The sequence below is a fragment of the Protopterus annectens genome, chromosome 3.part1, assembly GCF_019279795.1.
Source record: "Protopterus annectens isolate FY-2018-M chromosome 3.part1, PAN1.0, whole genome shotgun sequence".
Lineage (NCBI taxonomy): Eukaryota > Metazoa > Chordata > Ceratodontiformes > Protopteridae > Protopterus > Protopterus annectens.
This window is the reverse complement of record NC_056732.1, coordinates 442,938,403-442,960,589: the sequence shown is the minus strand read 5'-3', so window position 1 is coordinate 442,960,589 and position 22,187 is coordinate 442,938,403. Positions and strand designations below refer to the sequence as shown.

The 22,187-nt window shown below is 38.2% G+C and overlaps 1 protein-coding gene across 1 annotated transcript in view; it reads right to left on the bottom strand.

Moving 5' to 3' along the window:
• The window catches only part of KMT2C (lysine methyltransferase 2C), a gene marked incomplete in the record, with an annotated part of 4,117,755 nt that overhangs the window by 1,536,740 nt on the left and 2,558,828 nt on the right, over positions 1-22,187 (bottom strand). Inside the window, 1 exon segment of the mRNA XM_044066891.1 lies at positions 10,184-10,318. Within this exon segment, the coding sequence (XP_043922826.1) occupies positions 10,184-10,318 (135 nt within the window).

The window sequence follows — 22,187 nt, the reverse complement described above, 5'->3', positions numbered from 1 at the left end:
AAAAAAGGCACTATAGGGGTGGCAAAGCCTTAGCCAATAACCTGAATCCCAGGGGTGACAGGTACAGACCATCTCTGGCAAAGCATCGTGGTCTGTCGATCATGTCGTCCCAGGCAGACAGATACTGGATCCCCTTTGAATGACACCAGAAGCTTAGCCAATTATTGAAGTCAATCATTTTGTCCTTATACTGTGGTATCATTCTGGGCGAAGGCAGGATACTACTCAGGGCTAGGGTCATACCTGCCTGGGCCACATGATCCAAGAGCTCTTCCATGTCTTTTTTCATGCAAGTCCAGGGAGGTATGTCTCAAGTCATTCACTCCAATATGGACAATGACAGAGTCATATTTGTACTTGTTGTGGAGTGACTTGAGTGCATACGTTACGTGGCGGATCCTGGCACCCGTCAGGCAGCTGACTGTAATTTTCTCCTTGTTCTTAACTTTTTCCCTCTGTAGTGCTACCAATGAAGCATGGGTTTGAGGTGATAAGCATTCTTTCAAAACCATATTAACTTCTATGGAGCAACAGAGTGGTGTACTGCAGTGTTTTTATTTTCTCTCACTTTTCACCACTATGAAGCTGACGTAGGGGGTTTGCTCCCTGCAAAACAAAAACGTTTCTAGTTATGCTTCTCAATCAAAAAAAACAATGAAGTGTTAGTCATGCTAGGGTAAGTTGATGGAGCATACGGAAACCAGCAAAATGAGGCTCACTCCAAGCTGGTCTTTACTTGTCTACCGCATTTGTCTTGCACTGGACAGACTGTTTTACTAAAGTCTAAATAAGAAGCATCACGAGTCTTTCTTTGGTTTGGCACCCTATTCATTCAGAAAATAAGCCCCTACAAATTAAAAAAAACTCAACTTTCCTCTCACAAGTACATGTGGAATTATTCCAATAGGTAAATGGCCTTTACCTGACATTATGGTTGCCCCTTTTTGAAATGCCCAAAGTCAGGCATTTTTTATGGAAACGTGAACATGTTCAAAATGACAACCAGTACAAAGAACAGGGACTTGGTTTTTTGCTAAAATAAAAGCTCACTTTTGTAGAAATTGAATTGTTTTGATAGTTTTGTGTAACATTATGGTGTTTTAAATGCAAACTATCAGTGGACATTCAGGCAATACCTTTTGTCATAAAACCTCTTACTTATTTACCATTCTCTGTGTTTTTAGCAGGACAACTATCCAAATCATGACGGTCCTACGTAGAAAGGGACTGGTGGCAATCTTGCCTGACTTGCTAAAAAGGTTATTTAAACATTGTTAGTAGTTCTCCCTTTGACTTACTAAGAATTATGTGACAAACCATTCAGGCCCCACTGCCATGTTCTCTTTTAGATCTAGTATTTTGCTCAGGACCCTCTTCCCTTTTATTGCAGGGACCACAGTCTATCCATCCCAAGTTTACTGACTTATCTCTTAAAATGTCATCATTTTCTCTTGTAAACAATTGAAAGGGGGTATAAATGGATATAAGTAAGGAACATTTCAGGCAGAAATGGGCAGCAGAAACTGACAAACATCTGCAGAACACTGTTTTTAGACATTAAGACTTAGCATCACTTCAAGAGCTAATAGGTTTCATTAAGACTTAGCATTACTTCAAGAGTTAATAGGTTTAAGGACAAGCAAAGAGGACAATCTTAAATGTGTGCTTGTCTGCCTGAACAAGATATACATTTTGCTTTAATGTTTAAATGACAAAAGATAATTTTTTTGAGAAATATTATTCATTACTCTGCTGGTGCACCACTGGAAGTGTGAATGTGATCAAATAATATCTATAATGATGTAGTTTAACTTGCTTCTAGCAGACACTGCCACTCCCTGACAAGTCAATCTGAATATTGTTTAACTGGAATCAAGTAAATGTTCTTTACTTTCACAAGCAATCTGCCACCAAAAATAACCATTTTCTTACTGTGAATATGTTTACTCTCCTGTACGAACAGTCTCCTGCTGTAAGAAGCAACATTTGCTACTTGTTAGTAAAACTTCCCCACCCCGAGACTCATAAATTAAAAAAAAAAAGATCTATATTGAGCATTAGTGTGGCAATGAATGATGTCTACACACATTTGGTGTCCTGACAATATTTTGATGTACACCTGAAAGATGAAAATAACACTGAAGACTGAAGCATCTCATTCTATCCCTTTCTCTAGTGCAATGGCTAGATATTAATAGGCTGGACTCTGCCCTTCTGAGCTGGGAATTTTCTGGTTAAAGGTTTATAGTGTCTGAATATTTGAACTGTATCTTACTGAAATTGGTTCACCTTGTTTGCTCTAGCATAGACTAGATCCAGGCCTACTGAATCTAGCTTTGTTTATATACTTGTTGTTTGTTTGCTTGTTATTTCCCTGGAAGCTAATTCACCTAATACGCAACTTCTCAGCGCTTCTGTGGATCACTAGTGATATCTGCATTGCTTACTGTACTTATTTCCTTGTTTCACTTGAAAGAAAGTTACTGTTTGTCGTTTTTGCATTTAGTTACTTGTATCACATTGCACTCAAGTTACCTGGCACTTGCTCACTAAAGCAATTATATAAGTCAGCACTGAAAATTAAAAGCACTACACCCTCACTCCCCACTGGCCCTTGTTTTCAATTAAGGATTTCCCAATATTATTCTAGCATGTCCAAAGGTCAGTTGTCAATCTCCTCTCCGGTCCAGCTGGTGAATCTGGTAATCTTGAGGCAATGTTATAACTGCCTCATGTACACAGACAACCCTCTCCTCCTCCCACATAACACAAATACTTGCGAGAGATGCAGCTATTTAGCCAAACTGGAGGCTGAGCTCTCTCAACTCAGGACTGGCAAGACCAGACAGGAGGAGAAGGCAACTACACACACCACAAAACCAGCCTCACATAATGCTACCACTCCACTGAATCAAACACATAAACACACAAAGACATACTCGGAGGCTCTGAGTAAAATTTACCTAAACAGCAGAGGCCTCCAAAGCAGACACCCAAACAACTGCTACCTCAAGACACCCCACAAGCAACACATAAACCACAAAAGCAGTGTGCAAAGCAGTCACAGCCCTTAAGGCCAAATACAACACCAAACATACTTGTCATAGGTGACTCCATAGTCAGACACACTGACGTCCCACTCACCAGGCTGAACAAGGAGAGGGTCACAGTAAGCTGCCTATCGGGCTAGAATCCGCCACATAACACAAGCACTCGGGTCACTCCACAGCAAGTACAAATATGACACAGTCATTGTCCATGCTGGTGTGAACGACCTGAGACGTACCTCCCTGGACTGCATGAAAAGAGACAGAGGAGCTCTCTGATTATGTAGCCCAGGCAGGTATGACCCTAACCCTGAGCAGTATCCTTCCTTCACCAAGAATGATGCCACAATATAGAGACAAGATGATCAGCTTTAACAATTGGCTTAATGTCTGGTGTCATTCAAAGGGGATCCAGTGTCTGTCTGCCTGGGATGACATGCTTGACAAGCCACGCTGCTTCAAGGGACGGCTTGCACCTGTCACCCCTGGGATTCCGGATATTGGCTAAGGCTCTTGCCACCCCCATAGTGCCTTTTTTAGGCAAGGCTCAAATTCTAAACCTACCACCCTAGAAAACAAAAATGGGAAGAAATTGAGGGTAATGCTGCTCAATGCCAGAAGTCTAAATCTCAAAATGCACGCACTCGAGGCCCTTCTCAGTATGGAGAACATCGATGTCTGTGCTGTAACTGAAACCTGGTTCAAGGCTCCTGAGAGCATCCCGGCACTATTAGGTTTTACCTCATATCATGCGTTCGCCCCAAAACCCGGACCACTCCACAAAAGGAGGGGTGTATCCATATTCATAAAGGATACTCACACCTCCAGGTTGGTGGCAACGCATGAAGCTCGAAACCATCCAGGTGCAACTAACAATAGGCAAAACTGCTCTACAAATTGTAGCATGCTACAGGCCACCCTCTCAAACTCAGGAACCCCACACAGCCTTCCTGAAGACACTGGAGGGTATAAATGTATCTCCAAACACCATCATATTGGGTGACTTCAACTACCCGAATATAGACTGGGAACATTACTCAAGCCCTAACTTTCTAGCCCAACGGTTCCTGGAGTTCATAAATTCAAATGCCATGGAACAGCTAGTCACTGTTCCCACGAGAGGAGAAAATATACTAGATCTCATTGTCACAAACATGGGGACAAAATGCTCCACACCGAAGTATATCCCTCATTGGTGAGATCTGATCATAAACTAATCTCACTGGAAATCCACATCCCGCCCCACCCCAAACAAAAAGACCATAGTGAAGAACTTCTCTAAAGCAAACTTCACACTACTCAAGACTGGTGTGGTATCCTTCAAGGCCCCTGAGTCAGAGGAAACCACAACCCAAGCTGCGGAAGCCCTTACAAATGCCTTCTATGAACACCTCCAGGACTGCATGGATCAGGCAATCCCAAATAAAACCAAGACTCTTTCCACAAAGGGCAAACGTCCAGTCTGGTGGACCCCAGCCATTAACAAACTTTACAATAAGAGGAGAAAGCTATTACATGATAGAACAAAATCCATAAAAGGGAAGTCACCCCTGATCATTATTAGTAAAAAATACGAGCACTCATAAAATCAACTAAGGCCAATTTTGAGAGAAAAATTGCCATGGATTCAAAGGACAATCATAAGGCCTTTTTCAGCTATGTTAGGAACCTGGGTGGAAACTCACAGATATGCTCAGAATTAGTCCAAAATGATACAAAAATCACTGAACCCACAGACATTGCCAACATACTGGCAGACAGGTTCAGTGCAAACTTCACCCCTCCCCCTAAAGGAGAGATAACTATCCCAGCCGAGTGTAGCCTCCCGGACATCTCAAATGCGCAGGTGAAAGCTGCTCTCTCGACAGCTAAAAGACAGCATCAATGGGACCGGATGGTGTCCCCGGCTGTGTGCTACACGAGCTAAATGAGGAATTAAACTCGCACATAAGGCAGCTGTTTAATCTCAGCCTTACCACAGGATACGTGCCCAAGGAGTGGCGTACGGCAACTGTGGTCCCACTCCACAAAGGTGGCGCCTCAACGGACCCTGGTAATTACCGCCCCATAAGCTTAACAAGTCTAGTCTGCAAAGCTATGGAGAGGATCATAATGGAGCTCATAAACAAAGATATAGGGAACTTGCAGACATTGGACCCGACCCAGTTTGGCTTTGTCAAGGGAAGATCATGCCTTTTGAACTTGGTTGACTTCTTGAAATAGTCACCAAGGCCATTGATGAGGGAAAGGCAGTCCATACAGCCTACCTTGACCTTGCAAAGGCTTTCGACACAATACCCCACTCGGGTATTGTAGAAAAACTTACCAGCTTAAATGTAAACCCATATGTCACAAGATGGGTTGCAAACTGGCTTAAGGACAGAACCCACAGGGTTAGAGTTGCTGGCGCTGTGTCAGACTCCAAGCCGGTCACAAGTGGTGTCCCACAGGGCTCGGTCCTTGGCCCCTATTGTTTGGCATCTACTTCTCAGAAGTACAGGCCAACATGGGAGGACTTTGGCTGACAAAGTTTGCAGATGACTGCAAACTGGGCCATAGTGGAAAGTGCATCGGACACTGATATCCTTCAGAAGGGACTCACGGAAACAGATAGCTGGTGCCAGAGCCATGGCCTGAAGTTAAACGCCAAAAATGTATAGTCATACCCTTCGGGAAAAACAAGGTAACCCCAAGCTACCATATAGGTGGCAATCCACTAAGCACAGAAGAGGTTATCAGGGACCTGGGGACCCAGGTTGACAGTGGCCTTTCTTTGACACTCACATTGCTAAAGTGGTTAGAAAGACCTTCTACATTGCCCACCTGATCATGAAGGGATTCACATCCAGATCTAGTGAGGTCATTGTTCCCCTGTACTCTTCACTTATCAGACCAATGATCGAGTACAATGCCCCATTCGGGATGTATCTCACCCGACATCTGCAGCAATTGGAGAGACCCCAAAAGTTCCTCACCAAAAGGATAAAGGGACTCCAAAATCTGTCATATGCTGCCAGATTGAAGAAACTCCAGCTCTATTCAGTCGCATACCGCCTGCTCAGAGGTGACATGTGCCTGACATACAAGGCCATGTCCAACCCGGAATTAATGGACATGCTCCACCTCAAAAATCCAAATCCACCAAAACCACTAGAGCAAGCGACTTAAACCTTAGCACGGATATAAATAGGACGTGCTGGATGGATAGATTTATCACTCAGAGACTCCCTATGCTGTGGAATAAAATCCCGGTCCATGTGAGGCAGAGCACCTCGCTGACTCTGTTCAAGAGAAATCTAGACCTGTGGATGGGAGATCGTAGGTTTACCCCGGGAATCATCTCTGGGTCACTGCTGGACAGAGGCACAACAAACTAATGGGCACAGTATTTTTTCATATAAGGGGTGGCGTAAGCCACAATAATTTGGGCTAGGCTTATAAATGCCTTAGGGCAGATAGCCTAGTATAAACCTATGAACCTATGAACCTATACAATGACATCAGCCACTCTAAGAACCTGAAAGTCAGTGATTACCTTTGAAAGTAACACACTGGACTGGCTAAACATGGCTAGTTATTATGAGAGACACAGGAAGGTCAGACTGCAAGCACAATAGCATGACATCTTATTACATGGTTTGATCTGCATTCATTTTTTAATGCCTTGAGTTCATTCTTTTATTAGTACACTGAATGTTTTAATGAAATACTTATTCCAGCAGTTTGCTGAATGAGATAAAAGTTTTCTTTAAATTATAAAATCACACTTTTTATAATTCTAAAACACAAATTGAAACTGGCAGGCTAGGTCGTGCAGAGGGATAGAGCCTTGACTCCTGTCTTGGAGACCTGGTTTCACTTAACACTCCAAGCTGCTGAGAAGTCATCTGGGACAGGAAATGAGCGGCATTTAATTGGCTGTGGTTCTGGGTGGTGCTGCAAACCCTAGGTGAAGACTAGTAGGGATACAGCAACCCATATAATGATGGGAATGGACTGGCAGGTGTCAGTAGTTCTAACAAATTACATCACTGCACATCAAGGCAGGATTAGGGGTAGGGCAAACCAGGAAAAACATTTTCTCTAGATTTTAACACTGTACTGAAGTGCCTCAATCACCTTTCCAGCCATGAAATACATCAGATCAAATCCAAGGGAAACAGTCAACTTTGAGAACCCAAAAATTAAGAAGGGGCATCAGGAGGCTGTCTGTGGTCAGGGGACCAAGAACAAAGAAGATATATAAATAAATAAAACTAAAAATCAAGACAAGAAAAATTAGTTACCCAAGTGCCAGCAGTTATGCCCTTTCCTGTAGGTGCCAATATATCATCTATAGTTAAGAGGTTAAATGGCAGGGTTCTTAATCTACTCTATTTTTTTACACTCCTGAATTGTGTACATGCTTTTTAACATCACACTTGTTTGAGGCATACATGCTGATTAACACTTCTTTCTTCTGAGGTGACATTCCTCTGTATCCCCACTAATACTCCAAATTTATGAATTCTTTTGTGTTTGCTACACTTTTTTTTTTTCCTATCCATTCTACCATAGTGAGCCACTTTGAAGTCAACTGCTCTCACACCACACAAACTTCAAAGGCCAGGTAAGCAGCTTAAAACAATATGCACAATTTTGTGTTCAGTTGCTCCTAAACTGTCACCAACTCCCACTTCGGAACATTTATTTCTCCTCACCTCTACTTCAGAAAACCCTGCTAAGGACTAAAAAATTATGATGCTCTTGGGTATGATGGCAGACAAGGTTATCTGGTTAGTTCCTGCTACGTTAAGAATTACTGTTTAAATATACTGATTTTTCAGTCACATTATGGATATTTTTTTCTCAGACAGAGAAGTCTTTATACAAACTCCAAATTGACAGTGTTGATACTTCTATTCTCAGCAAGATCCACAGACACTTCTATTTACTTTCCAAATCTGCTACTGTGACCTCTTCTTTGTAAAAGTGACTGTTTCTCCTCATTTATTTGTCCTTTTCCTCCTAAACTCCTTGTCCCCATTATCTTTCTTTATGTATTACGCTTTTCTGGCTGTTGCAAATATAAACTGCTAATCCATCAAAGCTGCCAGTGCAGACAGCTTTTGCTAGAACTGAAGCATCATTAATTGCCATTTATCTTGCTTTACTCTAAATCCTTTCTAGCTGATCCATATGTACAGACTGACAGTCTTTGCAACTGTCTTGGGATGACTAAATACACATATATGATGCAGTTATGAATCTGCCCTCAGAATACAATAAACTATCACAACAGTAAAAGTCTGCCAGTAACTGCAAAGTTCTAAGCTCTGCATCAATCATTTCTGAATATCAAAGCACAAAGCTCTTTTCTGCGATGCCAAAAGCAGATGACAACCTGAGATAACAGCAGGTGCTACACACCTAGTTGGGCTTCTCTCATAATCCTGATGAATAACTCCGTGCAGCTCCCAGCCATGTCATCAGGTATGCATTTCTTCTAACCTCCACTGTCATCTACATCCCCCAGTTCAAAGCTTCTACTATGTCTGCCACTGGAAATTACCTTATTCTCAAGTACAATCTCATGCAAATGCCTTTCTGATCTCCACAATGTCAACATCCACATATGTCTGCTTAAACTCCATTGCTGTTGTCACCAAAAGGAAGCAAATCTGTGCAATGACAGAAAACCAACTGAAGTACAGCTAGATGTACTTCCACCATTCAATACCCTCACCTTTCTAGTGTACAATACAGCCATAATATAACACTACTCTTTCATAGTAACTTTTACAGAAAAGTGCTTGATGATGTAATCCTTGCACTAGAAAACTGGCACCCTAAATAATGGTCTCCCTTGAAATGAACCATGCCCTCTCCCACCCTACAGTAGTACTGTGAAAGAGGCTATCGCTGCAGTTGCCACAGTGCTTTATGACAGATTTCTATACTCACAACTCGTACAAAAAAATGGAGCACTAAGCCATAAAATAATAAAATCAAAGATATAAACTACTTAAATATAAACAAGGAATAAACTATACTTTATTTAAAAGCATTCAGTAAGCATTTCTGTCTCCTTACAAGACTTCCTCAGACTGAATGAAGGAAGATACCAACACCATATTGAAACAATTTGTCAAAGGTTTTTTTTTTTTAAGGAAGAAATTAAAGCACTAATTAATTGGTGTCATATGTTTGTTTCACTTTCGGCTTTTCCCGGTTAGGGGTCGCCACAGCGGAACTCCAGTCCGCTAATGATTGGCAGTAGATTTTCACGAACGCCGAGGTGCCAGCTCAATGTTCAACCTTCAACGAAGGCACGCCCATTTACGCATGTCTTTCAAACGCCCACCTAACCGTGGGGAGGACATGCAGACTCCACACAGAAGGCACTCCCCGCATTCCAGCCGTGAATCGAACGGGAAAACCTCTTGCTGTGAGGCAACAATGCTACCGCTGCATTGGTGTCATATGATTTGACAAATTGTTTCAATGTGGTGTTTATATCTTGCTTCACTCAAGTCTGAAGAAGTCTTGTAAAGAGACGAAAGCGCTTAGTGACTGCTTTTAAATATAGTTTGTTTCTTGGTTTTATTTAATTTGTTTTTATCTTTGACTACTCATAACTCCACAATGTAGCAATCAACACTTGGTTATAAGGCTGTTTACTGACCTACTTTCTTTTTAAAGAACCTGGTTATAAGGATGTTCCATTTCCATTAAAGCATTTTTTTCACTGTAAACTGCTTTGTTATCAACCACACAGACCTCCTTGTTATTTATTTATTTATTTTTATTGTGTACCACGAAACATGTGAAAGTATAGCCCTTAAACTACTTGTGGTGGTGTTCGAGGGAGGATGAATAACATTTTATAAGGCATCTTTGAGGTTACTACACTCCAATTAAAAAAAAAGTATGCTTGTCAAGCAAAACAATAACTTGGAAAAAGTGGCAAACCAGAAAGAAGTGAAGAAATAACTTCTTGGCTTCCATGTTTTCATGATCTTTCTTGTTAAACAGTTTTTTTTTTTCAAATCAAAAGCACCAGGGAGTAATTGCAGCCATGATGTTTACACTGGGAAATTTATAAAACTGAATTCAATAACTTTACAAACTAAAATTAATAAATAAAATACTATTACCATCTGTAACTATCTTGTCAAGTTCAGGACTAAGAATTCCATCAAGCTGTTCGCATAAAGGGCGCGTAGTCTGAACTCCAGCTGGTGGGATCGTAGAAGGTGAATCGTCAGAGACTGGGCCTATATCTAGTGTAGCTGAAAGTAAAAAAATAAATAAAGCTGAAAAGTATTTACACAACTTTGTGAATGTACTCACAGTAACAGCAAATAGGAAAGGAATAATTAATCTGTACCTCTGGAGTTTACTGTCAATGTTACGTACCAGATAATGACAAGATTTCAAAGACAGTTGCTTCCTGCATACCTCTCAACTGTCCAGCATTTTGCTTCACATTTTGGTCTGTTTATCAAAAAAATTGTGGTTTTCTGGCAAAGCATTGAGGACTGAAGTCAGTAAACAATGACAAACACAACAAATGAGTTTCAGATTCCATACCCTTTGAAAAGGCATGCTAATGCAATACCTGTTATTATATCAACTTTTTAATTTTTAAGAGCAATATTTAAAAATGTGCCTGTTTTTGGGACTTTGTCCTGCCATTATTTTTGGCTTTGTCCCAATTTCTAGAACTAAGAGGTTAAGTAGTATGCTTTCCTGATATCAGTCAATACTAACCATGTGATTAACAAAACAAAACACTTGACTTATACCACCTTCAGTTCTTTGGGGCAGTTGTAATGAAGTCAACATGTATAAAGTGGCATTACTTAAAAACGGCAAAAGTGTTCTCTCTTGTAAGACTTAAGACCAAGTGGCATTAAAAAGTAGGAGCTGGGAATAAATGGGGCCTTACAGCAGGATGGAAGAAAATATCACATTCCAGAAAAAAAGAAAAAAAAAAAACAGCCTGCAAAAACTGCCTTACCTGCAACAGTGGGATTAACTATGGAAATATATAAATGATACAAAGCACCCAATGTTACAGGCACCTTTGCATAAAAGTATTCCAGAGTATCCACAAAGTAAACACAAAGTCCATGAACTGCAAAGGTGAGGCTTCAGAACAGCAGCTTCAGTTTAGTAAAAAAATATACTCCAAAACAGCAACCTCAGCTTAATAAGGTGTATACTCAAATTTCTCCAACCACAGAACAAAGATCTGGATTCCACTCGGCTGCAACACAGTTTTATTGGTACATAAGCGCTTTCACAAACAGCTTCTTCAGGTGTATAACAACCATTAAAATACACACACCTTATATAACACTTTAGTATAAAAAATATAAAAAATATATGTTAAAAGCATACGTAAAGTTCTAAAAAATTCAACATTCACCTATTCAATGGTCTCTTTTTTAATATTGGTCTTATAGGAACAGAATCATTCAGTCCATGCCCTGAACTAGCCCTTAACCTAATAATCCATTCAGCTTCTTTTTCCTCAGTCCTTGCTTTTATATCACCCCCTCTTATATCAGTGAATGTTCTACATAAGACAACAAATTTAAAAACATGTTGTTCATTGGTAACTGATGCATGCTTCGCTGGTGCATTAAAACTACTTCTTTTCTTAATGTGATATAGGTGTTCTCTTATCCTATCTTTTAAAAGACTGTTTTCCCTACATAAAATTTGTGACATGCCTGGCAGATAGCCAGATATACTACATTTGCTGCATCACATTTCGCATATGTTCGCAGATAAAACATCTCCCCTGTGTCAGGGTGTTTAAATTGTGAATCATTACAAATAAAACTACAAAAGTTGCACTTGCCACATGGTCTAGTGCCCTTTTCATTTTCTTTACCTTTCAGTTCTCTGTCCATACAGAGCCTTCTTTTTAAATTCTTCTTATTTTTAAAGCTAAATTGTGGCTTTGTGCCTACTAACTCTTTCATTTTACAATCTGATGTTAATATATTCCAATGTTCATTTATAATATTAGTGTACAGCCCAACATCTCTTGAATAATTTAAACACATCCTTACATTCTTGTGAGTCACTTTCTCTTTCCCATTTACTAATTGTTTTGAGAAATATGGTTTAGCCTTATTATCTCTTTTACTCATCACATCTTCCATGTTTTTAGTTACCATTCTGTTATCATAGCCTCTATCTAGTAATTCTTTTCCTGTCAAAATTAGTTGTTTCTCATATTCTTTGGTTCTTACACTTAATCTTGACGCCCTTAGGAACTGGTTGTGTGCTACATTTCTGAATATAAAATTGGGATGCATACTATCTCTACTTAATAATTTGTTTGCATGGCAGGTCTTTCTGTACATTCTTGTGCTAATCTTGCCTGTACTATATTTCTCTACATAAACATCCAAAAAACTGATAGCATCAGTAGAACAATTCATGGTAAAGTTAAGAAATTCTGTAGAGTTATTAATGAATTCTAAGAATTCATATAACTGACTTTCTGTCCCTCTCCATAAAAGAAAGAGATAATCTACAAATCTCCTATAAAACATAATCATTTTATCAAATTTTCCTTTTATAACATTTTCCATTTCCCATTTGGACATAACAGCATTGGCATAACTATTAGCACAAGGAGTGCCCATTGCCACTCCATTCTTTTGCCAATACACATCTTCCCTAAATACAAAAATTTTATTTTCAAGCACTATTTTTAACAGTCTTTGTAATATTCCTATGGTTCTACTTCCAAATTCCTTATTCATCTCTAATAGATGTATCACATTTCTAATACCAACTGGATTTGGTATAACTGTAAACAGCGATACTACATCTAATGCAACGAAAACGTACTGTTCTGATACATTTGTTTCATTAGTAAATTCATATAAATCTCTGAGAAAATGCTCTGTATCTTTCAAGATATACTTTGATTTGTATATCAGGGCCTTCAAATTTTTCTCAATGAATACTGAAGCCGCTTCAGTACACCAATTTTTTCCGGCTACTATTGGTCTCATTGGGGGTCTGATGGAATTTTTATGGAGTTTAGGCAACCCCTGTATCTTTGGAATAGTTGGATCTGTAACTACTAAATATTTGACCATATTATTATCACAAAGCTCTAGTTCCTCAAGATGTCTAATTTCTTTTTCTACCCTTGATATCATATTTTTACTTTGTAGGGATGTAATTTTTAGATAGAAGTCAGTATTATCCATCATTTCTAGCATCAAACTATTGTAATCAACTCTATTCATAACCACTGTTTGCCCTCCCTTGTCTGCTGGCCTAATAGTTATCTGGTTATTACTCTCTAAATCATGCATAGCTTTAAATTCTTCTTTACTTAAATTATGCCATTTGCCACTTTCCTTAAGTTGTTTCCGCTCATAATACATTTTATACATATCAGAAATACAAGTTTGCTCAAATGCATTGATTAAAGTATTTTGTTTTGGTACAAAAAGACTTGGTTTCCTGAATGTAGCATCAGACTCTTTCTGCTCATTACCAAATAATGTTTTCAAAGTCAAGTTACGGGTAAACAGTTTCAAATCTAAAATAATATCAGTGATGTTCATGTCCATAGCCGGTATAAAAGATAACCCCTTTTCTAACACGTTTGATTCAGAATGTGTTAAACCATAATCTGATAAATTTACAATTAATGTCTTACTTGTTGGAAGGCCTTTTTTATTGTAAATGGACTCACCGGACCTTCGTCGAGTTTTCTCTTGTTTCTCACTATACTTCTCCCCCTCTGTTAGTGTCGCGGTCCACCTCTCCCATTCCTGCTCATAGATCTCTCCCTTATAGGTAGAGGAAAATTCAAGCCTAAAGGGCCAGTTCCTTTTAAAAAAGAAGTAGTTGGATGTGCTGATGCGTTTTTAATGTTGGAGGTTTCATTTTCTGCTTTGCGATGCATTTCTGCGCTTACTTGAAACGTCTTCTTCCTTGCTCCAAGGTTAGATGTCACCAGTGCATTCGAGACATCAGACTTCAAGGCGTTTGCTCTATCGTCATCACAACCACGCCCGTCATCATGACCACGCCCGTCTGCTTCCACTTGATCAATCGGTATCTCTCTAGAAGTCGAATTTTGTACAAACTGAATTCTCTCATTTACTTGTTGGGGCATTGAATCAATATTAGGCGCCATACTACTATGGTCATTTACGTCTCGTGGCCAAGTGAAGATATGGCCCAACGAGCGTGGTTCTGAATCAAACATGTTAGAAAAGGGGTTATCTTTTATACTGGCTAAGGATATGAACATCACTGATATTATTTTCGATTTGAAACTGTTTACCCGTAACTTGACTTTGAAAACATTATTTGGTAATGAGCAGAAAGAGTCTGATGCTACATTCAGGAAACCGAGTCTTTTTGTACCAAAACAAAATGCTTTAATCAATGCATTTGAGCAAACTTGTATTTCTGATATGTATAAAATGTATTATGAGCGGAAACAACTTAAGGAAAGTGGCAAATGGCATAATTTAAGTAAAGAAGAATTTAAAGCTATGCATGATTTAGAGAGTAATAACCAGATGACTATTAGGCCAGCAGACAAGGGAGGGCAAACGGTGGTTATGAATAGAGTTGATTACAATAGTTTGATGCTAGAAATGCTGGATAATACTGACTTCTATCAAAAAATTACATCCCTACAAAGTAAAAATATGATATCAAGGGTAGAAAAGGAAATTAGACATCTTGAGGAACTAGAGCTTTGCGATAATAATATGGTCAAATATTTAGTAGTTACAGATCCAACTATTCCAAAGATACAGGGGTTGCCTAAACTCCATAAAAATTCCATCAGACCCCCAATGAGACCAATAGTAGCCGGAAAAAATTGGTGTACTGAACCGGCTTCAATATTCATTGAGAAATTTTTGAAGGCCCTGATACACAAATCAAAGTATATCTTGAAAGATACAGAGCATTTTCTCAGAGATTTATATGAATTTACTAATGAAACAAATGTATCAGAACAGTACTTTTTAGTTACATTAGATGTAGTATCGCTGCTTACAGTTATACCAAATCCAGTTGGTATTATAAATGTGATACATCTATTAAAGATGAATAAGGAATTTGGAAGTAGAACCATAGGAATATTACAAAGAATGTTAAAAATAGTGCTTGAAAATAACATTTTTGTATTTAGGGAAGATATGTATTGGCAAAAGAATGGAGTGGCAATGGGCACTCCTTGTGCTAATAGTTATGCCAATGCTGTTATGTCCAAATGGGAAATGGAAAATGTTATAAAAGGAAAATTTGATGAAATGATTATGTTTTATAGGAGATTTATAGATGATCTCTTTCTTTTATGGAGAGGGACAGAAAGTCAGTTATATGAATTCTTAGAATTCATTAATAACTCTACAGAATTTCTTAACTTTACCATGAATTGTTCTACTGATGCTATCAGTTTTTTGGATGTTTATGTAGAGAAATATAGTACAGGCAAGATTAGCACAAGAATGTACAGAAAGACCTGCCATGCAAACAAATTATTAAGTAGAGATAGTATGCATCCCAATTTTATATTCAGAAATGTAGCACAAAACCAGTTCCTAAGGGCGTCAAGATTAAGTGTAAAAATCAAAGAATATGAGAAACAACTAATTTTGACAGGAAAAGAATTACTAGATAGAGGCTATGATAACAGAATGGTAACTAAAAACATGGAAGATGTGATGAGTAAAAGAGGTAATAAGGCTAAACCATATTTCTCAAAACAATTAGTAAATGGGAAAGAGAAAGTGACTCACAAGAATGTAAGGATGTGTTTAAATTATTCAAGAGATGTTGGGCTGTACACTAATATTATAAATGAACATTGGAATATATTAACATCAGATTGTAAAATGAAAGAGTTAGTAGGCACAAAGCCAAAATTCAGCTTTAAAAATAAGAAGAATTTAAAAAGAAGGCTCTGTATGGACAGAGAACTGAAAGGTAAAGAAAATGAAAAGGGCACTAGACCATGTGGCAAGTGCAACTTTTGTAGTTTTATTTGTAATGATTCACAATTTAAACACCCTGACACAGGGGAGATGTTTTATCTGCGAACATATGCGAAATGTGATGCAGCACATGTAGTATATCTGGCTATCTGCCAGGCATGTCACAAATTTTATGTAGGGAAAACAGATAGTCTTTTAAAATATAGGATAAGAGAACACCTATATCACATTAAGAAAAGAAGTAGTTTTAATGCACCAGCGAAGCATGTGTCAGTTACCAATGAACAACATATTTTTAAATTTGTTGTCTTATGCAGAACATTCACTGATATAAGAGGGGGTGATATAAAAGCAAGGACTGAGGAAAAAGAAGCTGAATGGATTATTAGGTTAAGGGCTAGTTCAGGGCATGGACTGAATGATTCTGTTCCTATAAGACCAATATTAAAAAAGAGACCATTCAATAGGTGAATGTTGAATTTTTTAGAACTTTACGTATGCTTTTAACATATATTTTTTTATATTTTTTATACTATATAAGTTTAGAATTTGTAAGAGTGGATCAAGAAAGTAACACTTAGAATGTGTATATATGCTTTTAAAAATGGTCAAGCAGAGTCATGTCATTGACTAAGTGTTACATAAGGTGTGTGTATTTTAATGCTTGTTATACACCTGAAGAAGCTGTTTGCGAAAGCGCTTGTGTACCAATAAAACTGTGTTGCAGCAGAGTGGAATCCAGATCTTTGTTCTGTGGTTGGAGGAATTTGAGTATACACCTTATTAAGCTGAGGTTGCTGTTTTGGAGTATATTTTTTTACTAAACTGAAGCTGCTGTTCTGAAGCCTCACCTTTGCAGTTCATGGACTTTGTGTTTACTTTATGGAAATATATATAATATGTCTCATTAAGCAAAAGCAGAGAGCAAATTTTTGATGTACAGATGGCCTCTCTCTCTCTGTCTAGCACATAATAATAAAAATATATTAGCTGATTAGTGATGACCAATTTATGCTCTTACCCTTTTTAATGGGTACTAGACCTGGGTCCATCTTCTCCAGAAGAAACTATAGCCCTACAATTTCTCTCTCAAGATCCTGCACTTTGGGTGTTCATGCTAGATAACAGCACAAGTCATAACAGTGTTTCTGTTACATTAACTTATTTATTTCTGTTATATTAACTTATTTAGTCCTGAACAGGAGTAGGCTAATTAATCCCCCTGTTTCTTGAAGTTTCTTTAGCCATGGGAAAAAAACTCTTGCTTTCTGTGAGGTTTTCTCCCAAATCCTCTACTGACAGCATACCTCATATGATTTACAACACCTCAGAAATAATGAAAGTTACAAAAAAGTGCAAAATACGAAAGCTGTTCATTAGACAATGAACAATGCACTGGTATTAGCATCAAAGCCTTTCTAGTGATGCTGAATTTATATTTCAGATTTAATGTATTAAAGAAAAATATATTACTTGCCAAAATGTATTGGTATTGCAGCCTAACAGAGTTCTATTTTTGCAAACATACAGGACAGACCCAATATATTAGTGAGTGATTTGTTTATCTGATCAAGAGCTTTTTAACTGAAGTATGACAGAAGTAGAAAACCCACTGCTGTTCTATATCACAAGATGTAAACCATGTTTACTCCACAATACTTCAAAACAACAATATTAGTCTACAGGACAACGTGTGCTACACTGCAACTATGAATGGCAAAATTGTCTGCCATAATCCACGGCATAAAATGGCATAATTTTGTTGCCTATTAGGTCACACAGCTTCTGCAGTATTAACTCCGGGTCTATATTATGTGATCAAATGGTCAAATATTCTAACACGTAACAGTCAACCTGTAATAATCGAACCGCCACAGTCGAATGGTTCAATGGAGATCTCCGTACAGTGCGGAAATGGAAGTTTTCCATCGTCTGCACTGTAGTGCAATCTCGGAGTTGGTATATTTAAGTAGGGGGTGCGGAGGGGTGCAGGGGGGCTTGCCCCCCTGTGTAGAGTGTTTAAATGGTTTGTTTGGGTGGGTTTTACTTTTTTTTATTTTCCGTTCGACATTGTGGCATTCGATCACGTAATATAGACCCTAAATTGCAATATAAAAAATAACTAATATTCATAACGGATTTATCAAACACACACTCACTGTTTAGGGAAGAGATAGAGAAGGAGGTTTTGAGATGTTGGAGAGGTTTGGGAAGGAAAAGAAGTGTAGTTTTTTTGGGGTTAAGTATGAGTTGGTTAGCGGTGAGCAATTTTTTGACAGACAAGAGTGTGTCTTGTGTGAGGGTATGTAGGTGAGTTAGGTTGTCTGAGGTGGAGATGATTGTAGAATCGTCTGCATACTGAATAAGTTTAGAGTGAGGCCAGGATAGGAAGAGAGAATTTTTTTTTTGCCTGTCACACCTCAAACATTTGCTATCCACCCAAGGAAAAGTTCTCTGGAGTCTACTTGGGGTATAAAAAATACCTATGTAAACACTTCCAGGCAAAGATCCTAAATCTTCTAGACTTTGTTGCATATTTGGGACATATACATATATCCTCCCTTTGTCTCTCTGCAAATTGCTTTTCCGAACTCTCTTCCCAATCCTTTCTGAGTTCCTCTGATTGATTTTTATAATTATCATGCAATATTTTACTAATTATTCATTTTTTAACAGCAGCTTCTGTTCTAGATTCTATTAAAAACTCTACCAGTGCTGGTCTTTCATTCATAATCCCCCTACGTCTTTCTGTTTGCCTATACTCGGATAGCAATCCTTGATAGGGGAGGCAATCTCTAACCTGCAGTCCAAATAAATTCTTGGCCTCTTCCCATTCTATTACCTTTCCCTTTCTAGTTATTTGCTCCCAACATCTTGATTCCTTTGCCAGTTTTCTCCAATAAATTCCAGCTCCCAAAATGTGTCTTTGTTATTGTATAAAAATGCTTGCAGCTACAATAAAATATTCAGCAAAAGTAGCAATGTCAAGCCATCACATATGAACAGTTCTTACATCTGATGCAATGACAACTCATTAAGGAGGCATTCAAATCCATGGCCATCCTCTGAATACTGACCACAAATTGCATACAACTACCTCAACAAGAACAGTCTGCAAAAGATGTAAAACTTTTTTGCTTTCAGACACATACAGTAGCACTCATTGTCACCCCCCCCCAGCATATAGACACACAGATGTTGCAACCAATTCCTGCTACTTTACTGCCTGTGTACACCTTAGATTTCTATATATGGCTAGATGAATGCCACAATAATATTTCTGTCTCACTTCTCTCAGACACAGAGTGCCCCCCACCTTCACTGTCTCTCACCGGCACAGTGTAGCACTACTAATTGCTCTTGCACAACTAGAGTAGTGACTAATTTCAGCAAATGGCATAATGACATCAGGGTCAAAAACTTTTATACACACAGAGCCCTTATGTCCAGCATCACATTTACCAGACAACCAAGCACTACTCACTGTGCTACAGTGCTTTTACCCATAGTCTGACCAGACTGCCAGAGATAGCCTTTCACTGTGTACAATACCAATGTTTGAGTCTGATGGAACTTGAAACCTCAAAAACAAACACACACACACTCACATATGTGCATGCATATAAGCCAGAGCAATTATTTCACACTCATTTCAGTAACCAAGATACATTCTGTGATGCTGCTCCTGATAAACCAGCTTTGTGAAAGTGCTTCTTGGTAAAAAGGATGATGCCTATTCACTGATGAAGGCTGGTTAGCCGAAACCGGTTTGAATAAGAAATTTAAAATGGTTATTCAATAAATATTTCCTTTCACCTGGATTCAAGTGTTTAAATATTGCGATTGCTGGCCGTTGGTGTATGATACAGGAACATACCACACACTAACGCAGCTATATGCATTAGTCTGAGGTCTGTATCTGCACCAGTTTTCACAAAAACACACTTTAAAGGTACTGACGAGTATGCTCATCACAGGAAATACAGGGACATCTCCTCTTATCAAGTGTATACTTATACAAGCAACATGCCAGCTCAGACTTGCTGATCAGTACAATCATGTAGGAAGCAATGAGTTAATAGAGTTTTGTGACCTAAAACACCACAACATCCCAAGGGAGGTGTGCTCGCCTTACAGTGTAAGACTGCATCCCACTGTACCATTGCTCTATTTTGGACACCCGTTTAAGCCCTCAGTATTCTTGATGTTGTATAAATCTTCACACACACACACACACACATATATATATATATATGTATATATATATAGTCCTTCAAGAATCTTTCCATTTTCCCGGCATAAAAGCATGCACAGGATTGGCAGCAGGTAATGTAGACCACCCCTTTTGCTACACAAGTATATTTTCAATAAATATTAATAACCTGTCCATTAACAGTGACCTTATTGCCCACAAGAAAATGCTTGCAATAATTACATTCAAAACATCTAAACGTACCTCTATTGCTCTGTACTAATGACTGTTTCTTAAGAGCAAAGATAAAAAAATTCACATAATAACCCTTCCTAAAAAACATAAGGAGCGTTCTCCTAACTTTGTATGCATTTCCATGTTCTCATTCACCAATTCTTATTTAATATTGTTTTAATAACACCACTGCCCACTGAAAAGTCCGTAATAAAACTAATTTTATTTTATTTATTAATTTACTTATTTTACATTTGTTGACCGGGCTAGTCTAACTGGATACATGTCCATTTTCAGTAGAGGCCCGGGGAGATGAGCACCAAAATTAAGCTAATGTCACTGGAGTATAAAAATGAAAAGAAAAGAAGCATAAAAACAAAACATTGAATACATTATTGCTGGAGGCTAACACTGTAGAAACTATCATCAAAAAGAATCTTGTGTACAAGGTCTAGCAATACAGAAGTTCTAGAAGCATATATCTTTGGTTTAGGGTTTGATATTTGACATGTAGAAGAGTAGGAAAGAAAGAAAGATTCAAACTAATTATTAAGTTTGTTCATAATTATACACTCAAGTAAAATAGTTAGCATACATACAAAGCTGAAAAACTAAATTTAAACCTTAGACTACTAGCTTGAGGTGTTGAAGGACCAAGTATACCCTCTGTATGCCTAATGTCCACATTTTCTTTACTCAAAAATCAGGGTGAAGTGGTTAGTCCTCATGTGTAGTACTTCTTGAAGGGATCTATCCACAAATGCCTTGGAGTACTCTCTTTTTTCAAACATGGCCTTAATGTTATTATATTCATCTAAAAAGTCTTCAGTGTGTGGTCATTCTAACAGCAAAAACAAACTGACCCTTAACCACTGCTTTTTTGGGGGGAGGGAAGGTGCAGTGGGCATTAGTATAGTGAAGAAATGAGTTAGAATAAGTAGCATTTCTAAATATTTTGGAGATAATTCTCTTCATCCGGTAATCTTTCACTAACTGCACACCCAGGTATGAAATACTATCAACACCCATATGGTGGGTGAAACTAAGGAAGTCTGTTGAACTGTTCAAATATTATAATCATGGTGGTATTTCTGCTACACTGTCCTTCCATACAATAAAAATGTCATCCAGGTACCTTGTACAAAGGTACCAGGAATTCTTGTATGGGTTGTTAAAAACAAAGTTCTTTTCCCACTATAGAATGATCACATTCGCATAGGCACCACACATGCTGACCCCACTGTTTACCACTTTTGTTTGGAGAAAAAATTTGATTGTCAAAAGTGATGTAATTATTATTTAAAATTAAAGACAATAAGTCTACATATAAGTTTATCTTCTCTTGGGGCAAATTAGTTTTTGTTTGCAAAAACTCAGTGAACCACTCCAGGCCTGTCAGATGGGGGATACAAGTGTACAGATCTTTTACATCAATGGTTAAAAAATGGCTATTTCATCAAATGTCAACTAGTTACATTTATTCAGAAAATCCCAGAAATCCTTACCTACGCGTGTAAATTTCTTTAGTACAAACTTAAGATGTAAATCAAGAAATTTAGCTAATGCAGAAGTAATAGAGGCTCTAGTGTCCACTACTGGAAGTATGGGTGGATCCGGCAGGTCTTTATGTAACTTAGGCACATCAAACATAGTAGGTGTCATGGGACTACCACTGTTTAAACATTTATACTCATTTTCAGAAATCTGACACTGCATTAACATATCATACAC